At 35.0% G+C, this 17,352-nt stretch overlaps 2 protein-coding genes across 2 annotated transcripts; one reads left to right on the forward strand and one right to left on the reverse strand.

Moving 5' to 3' along the window:
• Positions 1 to 762: 762 nt before the first annotated feature.
• On the forward strand, positions 763 to 10,322 carry LOC143628531 (outer envelope protein 64, mitochondrial-like). The gene is made up of 14 exons (XM_077098098.1): positions 763 to 983; positions 1,729 to 1,813; positions 1,965 to 2,123; positions 2,217 to 2,314; positions 2,589 to 2,707; positions 5,064 to 5,246; positions 5,339 to 5,483; positions 6,220 to 6,388; positions 7,269 to 7,403; positions 8,196 to 8,363; positions 9,069 to 9,196; positions 9,292 to 9,343; positions 9,712 to 9,781; positions 9,912 to 10,322. Exons 1-14 carry the CDS (start codon positions 763 to 765, stop codon positions 9,992 to 9,994), a joined length of 1,815 nt encoding a protein of 604 aa, XP_076954213.1. The 3' UTR covers positions 9,995 to 10,322.
• A 319-nt stretch (positions 10,323 to 10,641) lies between these two features.
• LOC143628519 (metacaspase-1-like) lies at positions 10,642 to 13,615 on the reverse strand. Its single transcript, XM_077098091.1, has 5 exons — positions 13,222 to 13,615; positions 12,562 to 12,886; positions 12,218 to 12,329; positions 11,246 to 11,422; positions 10,642 to 10,800 (listed from the first exon to the last, which is right to left on the reverse strand). Exons 1-5 carry the CDS (start codon positions 13,571 to 13,573, stop codon positions 10,744 to 10,746), a joined length of 1,023 nt encoding a protein of 340 aa, XP_076954206.1. The 5' UTR covers positions 13,574 to 13,615; the 3' UTR covers positions 10,642 to 10,743.
• Between the last annotated feature and the right edge of the window lie 3,737 nt (positions 13,616 to 17,352).

A 17,352-nucleotide genomic window follows, 5' to 3' on the forward strand; every position in this document is an offset into this window, starting at 1 on the left:
GCCACCACAGAAAACACGTGTCTTCGTAAACCTGGGTGGGCTTGAGATTCGAACTAATTACTTTGCAAGGCCTATATCAAATTCTTCATTGCCAATATTCATCCAAAGTGGCACAAGTGAGGATTAAACTTGAGTCTTCACTGGAGAACCCATACACATGGAAAAAAGTACAAGAACTAAAAGTGAACTAGGTCACAAGTGGGGGGTAATTGGAAATAAATAACCCTATATTTTATGTATTAACCAATAATAATCACACATTTAAAAATCCTTGCCAATGGTCTAAAATTTTGACTATTTTTCTTTCAGTGGACCTCCATTAATAAACACTTAACATCGTCCATTGTTTTTTCGAATTTCAAATCGATGTTTTAAAGTTTTTGATCGAAAGAAAAATACGAGTCGACTGATATGAGTTGAAACTACAATTCAATTCAATTCAATTCAATTCAATTCCATTTGTAGAAAAAACCTATTTATTTGTATGTTAAGTCTCCGTATATGCTAAGTTATTATACGTAGGCTATAGCCGAAACCAAAGCATGGATTATATATATTTGTAAAAAGTTGGAAATGAAGCACTAGTTTGTTATGTCGGGTTTTGATCTCGATCATTTTCACATCATCATCTTCATCTTCTTCTTCTACGTCATAATTTCATTTTCCCTCTAATCTAAACTAAAACCCTTCCTCCCTCCACCATTAAATTAAACCCTAGCTACCAGACCTCAAATCACCTCCTATTCTTAATCATTCAATATTATGAAACAACAACTCAGTGTGTCAAATCCAAAAGTATGGATCGTCATCGGCGTCAGCGTCGCCGGTGTATTGATCCTCACGGCGGAGGCTCGATTAAAAGGTGTACCAAAAGATTACGGTGCCTTTATGGACCGGTTTCAGTTGCCTCCTCCTGCCGCTTATAAACAACCTCAACCTCAACCTCAACCTCTCTCCGGCCTCACTTTCGCCATCAATGACGTGTGAGTTTGTTTCTTCTCTTAATTATCAATTGTTAAAAGTGGATCACCGTGTTACTGTTAGTAGATTTTATGTACGTGTACAGGGGCATTATATACAGTTTGTTGGAGTTTGTGTCATCATGTATCTATTATTTATTTATTTATTTATTTGTATATATATATATATATATCCATCCTTCTTTTTCATTCATGGTCTGGTACCGTTATATTGTTTTCTAATCTAATTTAGTTAATCAACCCGGCCTATGTGCTTGTAATGCTTAGTATCAGTATAATTTTCAGAGAAAGTTTGGCTATTTGGTATGAATAAGTAAGAGTGGATAGATATATTTCAAAATAAGTGAGAAATGCATTTTTTGAAGCCCAGCAGCATGGCATTTTACTTAAAATATTGGTTTAAAAGTGTACTCATAATGCACGGTGGTGATGTCATGAACGCTGTAACCGAATGTGATGGGCATTTAATGTGCAGCATTCTCTCACATTTAGGTATCCTTTCAGTTTTCAGTTAAGTGTGTGTGTGTGTGTGTGTTCATCAGAGATTGAACGCATCGTTGCATTTGATGCGATGTGATTCTATAATGCAAATGTAACGATACAATCATACAAATGGGACATTTAATCTTTTTGCTCTTGCTAATTTTGGCCGCATTATTCATATCAGTTTTGCACCTGAATCGTACGACATGTAATTATTATAACTGAAAAATGAATAATAGTTGCGAGTACTATTGCTATGATGTAGCTTCGATGTGAAAGAGTATGTGACTGGATTTGGGAATCCAGATTGGAAAAGAACACACGAGGAAGCTGAGAGGACAGCGGTCATTGTAACTATCTTGTGAAAGAACGGGGCCACTTGTGTTGGCAAGGCTGTCATGGATGAGTTATCTTTCGGGTATTTTTTTTCCCATTTTATGTATCTTTGTTACATTAAGAGTTTTACATCATCTAACTTCTAATTTGCTGTAAAAAGAGAAGTCACACAAAGATATTTTCAAGTATAACTATGACTTCAGGATAACCGGAGAAAATTCACATTATGGAACCCCCACAAACCCAAAAACGCCATCTTGCATTCCCGGTGGATCGTGTAGTGGTTCAGCTGTTGCTGTTGCTGCAGAGCTTGTTGACTTTGCTGTTGGTAGTGTTCTTTCATTTTGTTAAAGATAATACTGTTTCTAGGGATATTATAATCATTTTCCTAATTTGGGTTTGTGTACTTTTATGTAGCCTAGATATATCAGGTTATGCATTAGTTTTCTATCAAGCAGTGAAAGATCTTCAATTGCTATTACATTTGTAGATGAAAATATTTACATGTGGAATATGTAAGCATTTATGGTCATCTCAGTTGGATATGGAGCTAGTTAGGTAGTTAGTTACACTGTGTTTATGTGTGGAACTTGAATGACATTCAAACTAACTTGAAGTGTGATAGTTACATCTTTGAATCTTAAAAGTTAAAACAATTGATGTCATCATCATTGGGATTCTGTGTAAAAAGCTAACATTTGCTATTGTGCCATTTGGGAATTACTTTCATGACTTCTAATTTAGTGAATAGCATTTGACATTTGACTTTTGTTGACTTTTCAGGTACTGATACAATTGGGGGAGTGAGAATTCCCGCCTCATTTTGTGGCGTCCTCGGTTTCCGGCCTTCACACGGGTTATATCGACTATTGGAGTTCTCCCAAACTCACAAAGTTTAGACACTGTTGGTATGCAGTCTCAGTATCTTCTATATTTATTTGTTTAGCTTTTTAATTCTTTTTGACACTGTTTAGACACTGTTGGCGCAGCTTGTTGCCCGCTTGCCTTCTGTTTCGATGTAATCTAAACATTTAATATGACTTTTCATTCATTTCCAAACCACATGCCAGTAGAAGTTGGCATATTTTACCAATAACATGTTTGGCATAAATTATAAAACACAACTTATTTAGAGTGTTGAGCCTTTTAATTTGTTGGAAATCGATTGACAAGTTGGCATATTTTTTCACCCCATTGTATTCAGAACTGCCAAATAATTTAAGAACTTAAAGAACTGTTAAGAACCAATCATATATTTTTATTTTCACCCCATTGTGCCTTTTAAAAGCCACCGCCAACTACGCCTAGGCCCTATTTTTAGGCGAGGCGATGATTTAACGCTTCTATATAGGGAAGGCGCAATTCTAGGAGCAATTTCTATTATTTTGAATTTTTTGAATTTTTTTATGGTTTCTTTTGATTTTTGATTAACAAAGCTACCTAAAATAAAGTCAGATTTACTTAATTTAATCCAATCTTCCTGTATGATATATGTACTCACAAGTTCACATATGTGTAATAACCAAATTACTTTTATGTAATTTTTGATTGCATATATGAAATCACAAGTTTACATGTATTTAATAACCAAGTTACACATGCAATCACAAAATTACATATAACAAATAACAAAACTACCCTCAAATGATATTAAATTTAAATATATAAATGATTGGTTTTTAGGAGTTATTAAATGATAGAACCCCTAAACTTAAACAATAAATTAAAGGATAGTTGACCCGATTAGAGATGGGCTAGTCTCCGGTTAGCCGATTCGAGATGGCAGTTCTCCAAAAATAAGGTTAACAAACCCTAATATTTTTATAATATATAAAACATGGATATCCATAAACTAAAACAAGAACATATAAATAGACCTAATTGGGATAATTATTGCAACATTTATGTCCCTAATTCTTTGCTCTTCATCTTCCCACTTAATTAACCTTGACCCATTCGATCTAGCCTATTGACCCACCCATATTGGAGCTGGGTATGTATCAATACATCAAGCCCAAGAATAAGACTTGTCCTCAAGTCGAGAATCTGATAGTTGTTATACCAAGCGATCAGGCATTCAGTTGTAGCTTGACCGGCTCCCTGGACCCAGCAACGGACTGGAACTGATTGAAGGACCCAGAAATAACCTCGGATGGAACGCAGTTGCTGATTGATATCCCCATATTTAATTGTCGGAAGAGGCATAGGTGTGGTGTGAGTACTAGTTGAAGCACAAAGAACCCTTGCTTGTGACCTAATTCCACTCGTGGTTGCTGGCATTAGGTTGCACAGAACACCAGCCTTTTGGTTCTGTCCCTCTTCAAGTCTAGGTTGTTCTTCATAGACATGAATTTTTTTAACATACAAAGAATCAACATCAGAATGCTTCTGAACTTCCTCAGTGACCCCGACGCGTATATCAAAGCTACTTAGTGTTACTTCTTGTTCAAACTCCTTTGATTGGTTTTGTTTATCAAAATTTTCGACCTTCAATTTAACACCCAAAGACTGATCTTCAATTTTCGATTGAACATTTGAAACATGCTTAGACAGATCTTCGGTCTTCGATTGAAGATCTAAAACTTGCTCTAATCGATCTTCGTTAACGCTACGGCTGCTGTCTGGGATTTCTTCGTTGACTAGATCTTGATTGTTGCACGGGAGGGGTGTTCCAAACATCACGGATTTGATTTCTGCAACATCACCCCTCATTTGGGAGACTATGGCGTCGAGCTTGGTAACGATGGCTGCCAACTGAGTTGCGATTTGATTGGATGTAATACTGCTACCATCGTTACCTTCCTTCTGGTTATTCCGGGCATGCACCATCGTGTTTCCCGGCAATGGAACCAAATGATAGAACCCCTAAACTTAAACAAGAAATTAAAGGATAGTTGACCCGATTCGAGATGGGCTAGCCTCCGGTTAGCCGATTCGAGATGGCAATTCTCCAAACATAAGGTTAACAAACCCTAATATTTTTATAATATATAAAACATGGATATCCATAAACTAAAACAAGAACATATAAATAGACCTAATTGGGATAATTATTGCAACATTTATGTCCCTAATTCTTTGCTCTTCATCTTCCCACTTAATTAACCTTGACCCATTCGATCTAGCCTATTGACCCACTCATATTGGAGCTGGGTATGTATCATTTAAGTTCATAAATTATCCCAAAGACTGTTCTGTTATTCTTTTACCACTTTAACTGATACCCTATCCTAATCATGTATTAGTAATGATACAAAATTCCAGGAATATTTGCTCGTGATCCTTCCTTATTGCATCAGGTTGGACATGTAATTCTTCAGTTAAACTCGGTGGAACCTAGAAGGACAAGAAACATCATCGTGGCAGATGATTTATTTCAGCTGTCTAAAGTTACTCAACAGAAGACTGTGTATATTATTAGCAAAGTAACTGAAAAGTTGTCTGGTTGTAAGTTTTTGTCACATGATTATGTTATCTGGATGCCTCTTAATACTAATTGCATGTTGTCTTTTACTCCTTTTAGTTCGATCTTTCTGCAGATCAAGCACCGAAGCATACGAATATTGGTGAATATATATTTTCAAACGTACCAAGTCTAAATTATTTCCTTGAGCAGACAACAAAGCTACAAAATGGTGCAAGTATTTTGAAAGCTCTCTCTTCAGTGATGCTATCATTACAAAGGTTTGACCATTTTCTGCATCTACACTGGTTTCGTTTTTGGTATCATCGTGGCAAAACTAGGGGCTTGCACAGGTCGGTTTTGGCACAAACTGAATTAGAAACTGGAAACCCAGTTTATGTGATTTTGATTTTTGTGGTTTGGGTTCGGTTTTGTTTTGGTGTTACCATTTGGGCTTAAATTTTTTATCCAAAAAAATTGGCCCAAAATAATTAATTTGGGCATAATACGTTGTGCCTAAATCTTTTTGTTAATTCATGATTAACTGATTATTATACATTTGGGATAAATTATTTGCGTTACACTATTTATTGAATTCTTATAAGTTACTTAAGTTCCAAAATAAAAAATGAAAATCTATTTTTGGTGTTTACGAGAATATGAATGTTATAAAACCAGACCATGGGTTTTTGTTTGGTTTCAGTTTGATTAGTCTTTTCAGGTTCATGCACACCTCTAGGCAAAACATTCACATGCAGTTGTGAAACATTTTCTGGTGTCATCTAGCCACCAGTTTGGACTTTATGCCAAATAGTTTTGTCATTCATCGTGTTGGATAGCACAAAGACTCTCATGCGCATACTTTTTTCAACACATGCTACTTTTTATTTCCTTGACACCCTTTCATGTCTGAGACCACCTCTGTCATGGCTTCGATATCATCAACATGTGTATATATAGTTTCCGTAATGTGTTTGTCACACAGACAATTTATGGCATCCCTCCTTGATTTTTCAGATATGAGTTCAAGACTAATCATGAAGAATGGGTCAATACGTTCAAGCGCAGGTTATTATCTGATGTCTCTGATAGTGTTCATGAAACATTTACGGCCACGCATGAAAATATTAAAGCTTACTACATGGTCAGAACTGAAATGCGAACGGCTCTACACATTCTCTTAAAGGTACCTTACATAACTGGGAAAAGATCATATGCCCATATTTTGTTGTGTTACATTAAAAAAAAGTTTTGTTGATAATAAGTTTTTGGCATGCAAATTTTTGTCTTTATTTTCTTCTAGCTTGTCTGTATCATAGTGTAGTATGATTAGCACTTCAATTTATGGCTTAAGATCTTATCAACACATTCTCTTATCCCACTTCTTGATAAATATGGATTTCACGGTGCATGTTTTGCTTATTTTGACGTGTCTTCTTGTTTTGAGAAAGCTACTTAATTACCTGCTTAAAAGATTGCTGATTGTGTTTGATGATAGCTAATGTTTCTTACTAAATGTGGTGAATGATAATCTCATCTAAGCTTAGTCAAGTACGAGTCTGTTTTTATGCTTTTAGTGCCAATATTTGGTGTTATCTTCTTGCAGAATATTTGTATTTTCATTACTTGAGGTGACAATTTCAATTTCTTTGTAGGGTGAATTAAGGTTGTATTTTGTTGGTTACTAGTTAAATGGGTAAATAGAAAACAATAGCGTAAAGGAAATGGGTTGAAAGTCACCTCAAATGTTTAAATGCTTACAACCTTTTGATCTGATTAATCTGAAAAAGTAGATTATAGCCCTATTAATATAGGTTTTGTAATCATATCTAGTACATTAGGTGTTTATGAAATTTAAGAAAAAAAGGACAAAAGAAGAAGTGTGGTTGGTGAACACAATCTTATATAGTGGCGACTGTAGACTTGAACAGTTTGAATTGAATCAATCATTTAATTGTATGAACTTATAAGCTGTGCTTTCCATTTTCTTTTCATGCTTTTATTCTTTATATACAATGGTTTCAAGCAGTACGATGATGCCATTTGATACATGAGATGACGTGCAGGATGATGAAATTCTAGTTATTCCAACGGTTGCTGATAATCCGCCAAAACTTAATTCAAAGAAAGCTTTATTATCAGAGTTTAATGATCAGACATTTCCTTTATTAAGCATTGCTACTATGTCCGGTTGCTGTCAGGTACTTTTATGTAGTCATTAACCTTCTGTTTTATTGGATATTTCCACCTTTGTTTTTAAAGGTACCTCATGTACTTGTGGGTCAAATTTGGTCAAAGTTAAGAGTCTGTAGGAGACTGATATGTAAAAACAACCAAAGCGATAATGAAATTATGAAAGGTTGACTTGATAAAAAGGTTGATATGTAAAGCATATTAAACTGATGCAGCATCTGCTTGTAGTTAAAGCTTATTTGGTTGTACATTGAGTAACCTATGTTTGTAACAATCAAACATACAGTGAACCATTAGGCTGGAAGTTCATATATTTAATAAACGAGCGTACATGAACAAAAAAATTGTTCCTTATTGTTATATGAACTAGCATAGACTCATTCATTTATGTTCGTCAAAATTCGTTTATGTTTGTTTATTAAGTTCATTCATTTACTTTAAATTTATGTTTGTTAGTTAACATTTTTTTGTTTGTTAATGTATTCACTTAAATATTCTAGGCTTATTACAATTTAGTCTAGTTTTAATAACTTTTTAGGCCAACTCATTGGTCACATTTAATTTTAACTGGTTTTAACTCAGTTATGTTCTTTCATAGTTATGTTCGTTTGTGAACTGTTCATTTATACTGTTAATGAATGGAGATAAACAAACACAAATCCATTCATTTTCTTAATAAACGAACACAAGCAACATAACACCGTTCGTTTAATTGTGTGTGTTCAATCGTTTGTTTGATTAAAGTTAAACGAATGAACATGAACATACATTTGATAAAGTATCATACAAATCATGCCCAGGTTACTGTTCCTTTAGGAAAGCATGAAGATTGTCCGATCAGCGTTTCGTTTATTGCAAATCATGGGTCTGATAAGTTTCTTCTAGATACCATGTTGGAAATGTACCAATCTCTACAAGGGCAAGTTGGTGAAATTACCAGGGATGCTTCTAGATTCTTGAAGGAGAAGGTTTCTCTTTTATTCTTTGCTTTGTGTGCATACCAGTATGAATTTCTCTTTGTATTGATTGTTCATTGGTACTCAATACACATTTTCTAGTGATGTAATCTATTTTCTTGAAATCAGCTTTTTATTGGTAGGGTTTTCTACAAAGATACCATAAAAAAAACAATATTCTTTCTCATTTTGCCTGCAAAAGTCCCTTAGCTCAATTACGGTGTATTAAAGTCACCGAGCTTGTTTAAAATACAATTACTTGTGAATAGGGGTGTAAACTCGGCTAGGGCTCAGCTCTTTTATTAATTTGCTAAATTCTCAAATATCTTATATATATATATATATAGGGTTTGAATCTTTTCCAACTCCAAAAAAGTTAAGAACTTAAAGAACTCCTGACAACGAATCATTTTCTTTATTTATTTTAAATTATTCGAGGATAATTTTGTCATTTAGATATATGTAATTTTGATTATGTATATGTAATCACAAGTTTACATATATATGTAATAACCAATTTACATATAATGTAATCATTAAATTACATATTGCCCTCCAATTTAAATATATGTAATCATAAAAACCACGAGCAGCTTGGCTTGTTTACACTCCTCCTTGTGAGGCCAGGCCATGTTTGTTTGTTAGTTTTTGTTGTAGCTACTTTGAACTCTGTTCATTTCATGTTCTTGAAAATCATCTTTATAGTTTGTTTTTTAGGGAAATGCTGCATACAAGGGAAAACAATGGCAGAAAGCTATAACCTATTATACCGAAGCCGTTAAGTTGGATGAAATCAATGCTACTTTCTACTGCAACAGAGCAGCTGCATACTTGGAATTAGGATCGTATGCTTTCAGACCCTGTTTTTATTTTTTACAACCAATTTTCTGTGTATAACATGTATATATAAATATTTGACACAACTATTGTTATATTCCAGCTTTCAACAAGCTGAGGAAGACTGCACCAAAGCTCTCTCACTTGATAAGAAGGTAAGAAATCATGCAAATGATGTCTATAGCATTCTCATTCCACTACTGCGATGTGCGCTTTAATTTGATATTGATTCAATGTCACATAACGGTGGGGATTTCGACCTGTTTGCTAGTGAATGGATGAATTGTAGGTTATATTTTATTCTATCACTAATGGGCTAAATAGGGATAATAACAATATCTGGCTAAAATGGAACAGGCCAAATGGGTTGCATGAGTTAAAAATTGTTCCAACTTTCAAGTGTATTAAATGCATATAACCTCTTAGTGGGCTTTATAATCAACACATTAGTAAATGATATTTTTTAATGAAATTGGAGATAAATAGTGTTTTCATAACAAGTAATTTTATTTCATTTTTTCAGAATGTAAAGGCATACTTGAGACGAGGAACTGCTCGGGAATCTGTTCATCGTTATAAACCGGCTCTTAAAGGTGGGTATCCTATTTTGCATGAGTTCATGATAAAGAAACACACACACACACACAAATAGCTCAAGCACACAGTTTTTGACATCACATGATTACTGTTTGATTGTGTCAAAGTTTCTTCTAACGCGTGCAGATTTTGTGCAAGCGCTTGTACTAGAACCTCAGAACAAGACGGCCAAAGAGGCTGTGAAGAGGCTACAAAAACTAATAACTTGATCTTCATCTGCTTTCACTCTATGATTTTGAAATAATGAGTTTTGAAAACTAACATAAAAGGAGGCGTTTTGAAACTACATATCTGGTCTAAACTGGCCTCATGCAGCAGCCTCTAATGTGAATTTAATGAAACAGCAATCAATTTTTGATAGCATATTTAAACAATTTATTGTCACATTGAGCTTTTATGTGCTGCAATTCGGTTTTTTGAGCAATTAGTGAATTTGATTATAATGTCGCACGAGGGTGTGCGAGATGCAAGTAGTTTAAATTTTGAATTAAGCGTTTACAATGATTGTAAAATAAAAGGTTTTGAACAAAGTGATTTTGTTATTAAGCATTTGCAATCAAAGGGTGTGGTTATTCAACAACAAAGGATATAGTGGTTAACAGATGGTTAACTGAATTAACTGAAACATCCTTTCCAATAATTGTGTTAACCGAACCACATAAGTTATGCTATATAGTTGCATGAATTAGCTTTAGGTCGGAATCAACCCAAACGAAAAAACTTTCCCACCCGAATGGCCCCAATCAAGTCAAATTCCAAAGTTGTGTTTCATTTGGGTTCCATGATCGTTTATTCCCAGTTCCAAACTAATTTTTGAACACCGTCAAAGAAAACATGAAAATCATATAAAAGGCAAAGAAATAGGCATTGACAGGTAATGAAACAAACGCCCCATGTTTGAGATAACTGCACGCGACCTAATAGAATCAAGGTCTCTGACTCTCTGGTGTGGTAAGAGTTAGAGCACAAAGGGCTCATTTACATCAAAAACTTTAGAAGATGACAGTTGGGGTTCCTGCAAGTTTAATAGCACAATACGAACACCGTTATAAGCAAGTAAAATCGTAGTTGGCAAGGCGTACAAGACGTGGCGAGGCATTTACGCCTTTAACAGCTATGAGTAAAATCGCTCACAACTTTCTTTTGAGTGTTGTGATAACCACATTTTGAACCACCTAGTGGTCAAACAATTACTGTAAAAACCAACTTTTGACTTTTCGAATGTCAGTATGACTCATGTGACTATATAAAAAGTTCTACACATGAAACATTTTATGCCAAAAAAAAACATCCAAATGTTATCCACAAAACATTTTTTGTGTAACCATGAGAACCCGTCAGGAACAACTCATGGGCCCACCAATACCAGGTAAACCTCAACTTATGGTGGGTTTGAATATCTGAATACAAAAGACCATCTTTAGGACAACATAACATTCAAAATTAAACTCGAGTCTTACCTGTAATCTTTCAAGGTGAAATAGTCCCCGAAGGCTGAAGCCTTTTTCCTTAGCTGCCAAAATGTCCTTATGCATTGAAGCCAGGAGACCAGCATAAGTCACATTTGGGTTCTCCACTGCTTTCCTGAAAGTGTATGTCATTGCACCTTCCATTTGTTTTCCTGACTCTGAGAAAGCCTACACAAAATATTAAAATTAATTTAATTAAGAGATCAAAAAGGTTTACTTTACCTGTTTTTTTTTTTTTTTTTTTTTTTTTTTTTTTTATACAAAATAATCATATTTTTTTTAAATAGAATGATATTGCATACGTTAAAAATACACTTGAGTTACTTTAGACCTGTTTTTTAAGCTAGTTTTTACTATGATGTCAGCATAACTCAAATAAACTTGCTAATAATAAAAGGTTTATTGGATTTTAGTAATCCTTATTAAATGGTATTGGCCGATAATAATCTATATTCATTTTATCATCACTGGCGGTCCCAAATTTAAAAAAGTTGCCCCCCCATTAAAAAGGATTTAACGGCGCTATATTTTTTTACCGAATTTCAAACAAATGTTTTAGGGCTTTTGATCAGAGAATTAATACGAATCGATTCATGTTAAACTTAGCTCGAAACAGTGCTCCAAAACGACGAAACAATGCTTCAATTCAGGTGTTTGAACTTACAATTAACAAAAATAAAGCCGTTTGGATCACCGTTTCGAACTAAGTTTACATCAATCAATTCGTATCCTCCTTCAGATCAAAAGCCATAAATCATTAGTTTGAAATTCGAAAAAAAAGTATAACGCCGTTAAGTCTTTTCTAACGGGGGACCGACCATTGGGAGCCAACTTTTATAAATTTGGGACCGCCAGTGACAATAAAATGAATAGGGATTATTATTGCCCAATATTATTCTATATGAATTATTAAAATCCAATAAACCATAATAAAATAGGTTGAAAATGAGAAGAGCTACTCACAGATGTATCCGCTGCAAGCTGATTATCTTCACATGCACTGACAGAAATGGCATGCCCACCACTAGTGCCTTTATAAGCACCAGATGGAGATCTGTTATCTAACCAAACATTCCTTCCAATGAAACAAATTAAAATGCATCAAATAACAGAAATATTAGTTGACAGGCCTGTAATCAAGCTGAACAAACACGGATTCTTTCATTAAGTTTAACCGAACAAACCTGAACACTTAAACAAACGAAAGTTTCTGTTTATGTTTGTTTGTTTATTAAGCAAACAAACATAATTAAACATCCTGTACGCACTTTATGCCTAACTATTGAAACAAAATGTGTGAGACATACTTTTTTGTGCTATAAACATCTTGTAGATCAAGAATGGTTCCACTGTGACAAGCATCAACAACGGCATGAAGTTTGACACCATTCTTGAGAGGTCTAACAATGGTGTCATTGATGTCATTATCTACTATCATTCCTGCACTTATAAAATCTACAGGGCATATTGCCTCATTAAACCCATCAACTTCATCATAAAAGAAATCACGTTTCCTTAATCCATGACCCGAGAAATAGAACACCAGCGAGTCGCCTGCTTGGTTGTCCTTCACCAGCCACCTCAAAGCTTCTTGGATGTTTCTTTTTGTTGGGTGAGGGTGCGGCTCCATTTCTGCAAGTAGTCAACAATTGAATAAATATAAGGTTCGTGCTAATACAACTGATAAATTCTGGTGTGGGTTAGATCAGGCTGACCCGAAACTTTTTGTGTCCAAACAAGTAAACTTTCTGATAAATGATTAGTGTGTCAAATATGATTACAAAATATATTGTCAATAAACATAACATTTTAATGAAATGACCTCAGTGGTATATGCATATACAAATACACTTTTTGCGTGTTTAAATCTTTCGACCACAGATTTTAAGTTTTTGTTTATTTTACCCGATTGAACTGCTAAAGGTATAACACGGTGACAGAAATTTTTGTAGCAAGATAATAAATACCTGCAAGAATGTGGATGGAACTACTTGGAAACCGAAACCGTGAAATCAGTAATTCCCGCATGTTTATCACATCATAGTTAGTTCCTTTAAGCTTATACTTCTGTTTATCGTACATCACACCACACAGAACCGCACGCTTCCCATTTACAGGTTCCCAGTTCCTTATTGACTCGAGAGTTGACTTATCGTAACTACTCAGCACATTTGTATACGAAACATTTCTCCTATGAAACATATTTTCAAAGAAAACACGCGGGCCCTTCGTATCACTGACGGACCTAGCTTGCTCTTTATCATCTGAAACAAATTGTTGACAATCAGAGCAGCAAATATGATCAGTCACTGATGACATGGCTGTTTCATATCATATGGTGATTGTAAAAATGATGTATTTATAAAGTTAAAAAGGTTGCAGTCTTGAAGGGAACATGATTCGCATACGCGTTCTTTTAGCTTTAATGGAGCATTAGATTCTGGTAAACAATGTTACAGCTATTAAGACTCTTGTGTCATAATAAAATATATGTTTTTTATTCTAATTTTTGTTGGAATTTCGTATGCCCGAGACACGTATTTAGATTAATGTGGCTAACTGTGCTTGATCCAAGTCGGGTCATACCCAATAACGAGCTAGATAGACATCGGATTGTATTTGTTTAAGATATGATCTTTAAACAAATACCGAACACAAAGTTTAGGAAATCGGTTTTTCTGAAAAATTGCACTTGAAAGATTAAAATAAATAATTTGGATTATTTATTTATTTATTTAATTATTTAATTGGTTAAATAATTAAGAAAAGATTATAAAATAGTTTTATAATAGTGTAGGCTAGTTTTATATATATGTGATATATATAAATGAATGAATAAAAAAAAAAAAAAAAAAAAAAAAAAGAAGGAAGGGATGGGTGGCCGGTTTGGGTGGGACCCACCACCACCCCAACAAGCCAATGTGATCAAGGTCTCTTGGTTATTTTTTTGGTTAAAAACCCCACTAGCCTACACATGCAATGGATCACTTTTTCTTTCAAATTTAAAAAGTGCAAAAACCTCCTACTCTCCCTCTCCTTTTCTTCTCGGCCGAAACAAGCAAGGGAGGAGGGCTTGGGTGCTCGGTTTTCTAGTGTTCTTGTCCTAACACTCATCCGTGTTGCTCGTGGGTATCACCTCTTGAGGCATCCTACTCTTGGAGGCTAGTCCATCTTCCTCTTCATATCATCCTACTCTTTTGAGGTAAAAGAGTTATTGTTATTATTAATTTTGTAAGCCTTTAGTTCTTGTAGATTGATCCTATTTCGGGTTTTAGCCTTGTTACATATTGGTATGTTTCATAAAATTAACAATAGGTTGTTGATATTATCATGCTTCCGTTGCTAGATTAGTAAAAATGTTTCAACTAATAATCTAAAATAGATGCCGAAACCCAACAATTGGCATCAAGAGCCGGTTACAAGGACATAGGTTTACTTTTAGTTTTTCCCCTTTGGTTTTATAAAATTAACATGCATGAGATTTTATAAAACCCAAGATCTTAACATATGGATGTTAAAGTTCAAAAAAAAAAAAATTTTTTTTTTTTTGGCCAAATGGGCCGAAACCCATTTGGGCCGTGAGGTTAAAATGGGCCGAAGCCCTTTGGGCCGGCGTTTTTTTTAATAGGGCCGAAGCCCAATAACTTTTGTTGGGCCGAAGCCCAATAACAACCGTGAGGGGTTTTTTTTTTTTGTCTTTAAATATATATTTGGATATGTATTTATTTGTAAGTTAGTCCCTAAACCGAGCCTAGACCGATGTGGATGTTGTGATTGTGTGTTGTGATTTATCTATATTATTACTCATTTGGAATGTAATAGTAATTATGGCTTGTATTTATTTTTTACAAATGGTTGTAATAGTAAATAGGTTGTTTGTAATTTTCTTTATTTTAGACCAAATGTATTAGGATATATTTGTTGTAAATTGAAGAATTACAAGATTTTGGTGGATTGGGCCTATTGGGCTTATTTGGGTTAATTGGGCCTCACAAGCCGATTTGGGATTCAAAGCCCATTAAAGCCCAAATTTACCTTTTAGGCCCAAGGAAGCTTATGGAAGTCCAAGGCCCACTAAGAAGCCCAAGTTGAAATCACAACAAATTAAAGAGGAGACACTTGTAGCATTGGATGCAAGATCAAGTGGGAGCATATCACTCATCCTTGTGTCATGTTATGTCCCTTAGGATAAGACTAGGACACACACTTGTTTCGGCCAACAAGTGTGGTCCGCTTAGAGGCTCGTGTTTATGGTTGACCTTATGGTGTTTGTATGCTTGTTTGATTGTGTTTGAATGGTAGATATAGGATATCAATCCGTCACATAGATCTTATAAAACAAACATATAAAATGGGTTCTAATAATTATTGGTAATTGACGTGACACGTAGTATTTATAAAATAATTAAATAGCCGTCTCATGCCTATAATAAAAATGGTTTTATTATAATTAGAACCGGTGAAAATCGTTTTCATTTAACCATGTTACTAAATGCATGTTAGAACATGGTAAATAAGTTTCCTAAATCTAGAATATTGGAAAACTTAAAATCCCTTTTTCTTAATTACCAAGGAAACAAGTCTAAACACCATCCTTTTGTATAACACTTAACGTATTAGGGAACTTTAAATGGGATAAAGGTCACCTAACCATTTCAAGCAAACTAATATACTTAGGGTAATATTAACATATTTGTGGGATAAAGGTCACCTAACCACTTGTATGTTAATCTTACATGTTTATGCAAGTAGGACGACTTGAATTGGAAACCATGTGATAAAGGTCACCTAAGCATGGGATCCAATGGTGTTGATGGGATAAACATGCCAACACGAAATAAGGATTTCGAATGGTCCCATACCTCTAGAAGTTGCAAAGGGTTGCAATTGTCAAGGTTGACTACCTTGTTAAATCAAATGACGGGATAAAGGTCACCTAACCGAAATTTGATTTATCGTTGGATTCTAGAATTTAATTATTATTTAAAATGTGGTATAAAAGGGTATTAATAATTAAAATTGTTTATAATACTAAAATAGAACTTTGTTAAATTTTGTAGATGGCCGCTAACAATGCAAACACCTCTACCCATAACACCCGTAACCTATCCTTAAGAACCATTCTTGAAAAGGATCGTCTAAACCATAATAACTTTATGGATTGGTATCGCAACTTGAGAATAGTTCTCAAGCAAGAAGAGATATCATATGTCTTAGACGATCCCATTCCCGACGAGCCTAACGTGGAAGATGAGGAGGCTTATAACGATTGGGTCACGTACACCAAAGATTCGGTACAAGCCTCTTGCCTCATGTTAGCAACTATGATTCCCGAAATCCAAAAGGATTTCGAGCATCATGGGGCATACGACATGATAACTCAATTGAAGGAAATGTTCCTTCAACAAGCTAGAGCGGAACGTTTCGAAACGGTTCGAGCGTTTCATGCATGTCGTATGGAGGAAACCCAAAGCGTCTCATCTTATGTCCTAAAGATGAAAAGCTACATTGAAAAGCTTCGTAGGTTGAATTGTCCCGTCTCAAATGAGTTGGCTACGGATTTGATCCTCAACTCTTTGACCAAAAGGTTTGAAACCTTTGTCATGAACTATAACATGAACGGGTGGGACAAAAGCATTGGTGAGCTTCACGCAATGCTAAGAACGGCCGAAGCGGGAATGGGTAAAAGGGTTTTACCCGTTCTAACAATCAATGAAGGCAAAAGGGGACATAACTCCAACCCCAAAGCAAGTGTTGCTAAGGGCAAGGGCCACGTCCAAGGAAAGGGAAAGAGGAAAGCCATCACGCCCTACAAACCGAAGGAAAAGAAGCAAAAGGTTGCGACGCAAGATCCATGCTTTGAGTGTGGAGAGATAGGTCATTGGAAAAGGAATTGTCCGACCTATCTCAAAGCGTTAAAAGATAAGAGGGATGCGGAGCAAACCTCAGGTATTATCTTTACTATATATGTTGAACTAAATGTTATTTCTTCAAATACATGGGTACTTGATACCGGATGTGGAACTCACATTTGCAATTTGTTGCAGGGGTTCAAAAGAAGTAAACAACTCAACAAAGGGGACATTAGTCTCTTTATG

The sequence above is a fragment of the Bidens hawaiensis genome, unplaced genomic scaffold (genome assembly GCF_021521415.1).
Source record: "Bidens hawaiensis isolate Kalapana, Puna unplaced genomic scaffold, B.hawaiensis_p1.1 tig00005019_1, whole genome shotgun sequence".
Taxonomy (NCBI): Eukaryota; Viridiplantae; Streptophyta; class Magnoliopsida; order Asterales; family Asteraceae; genus Bidens; species Bidens hawaiensis.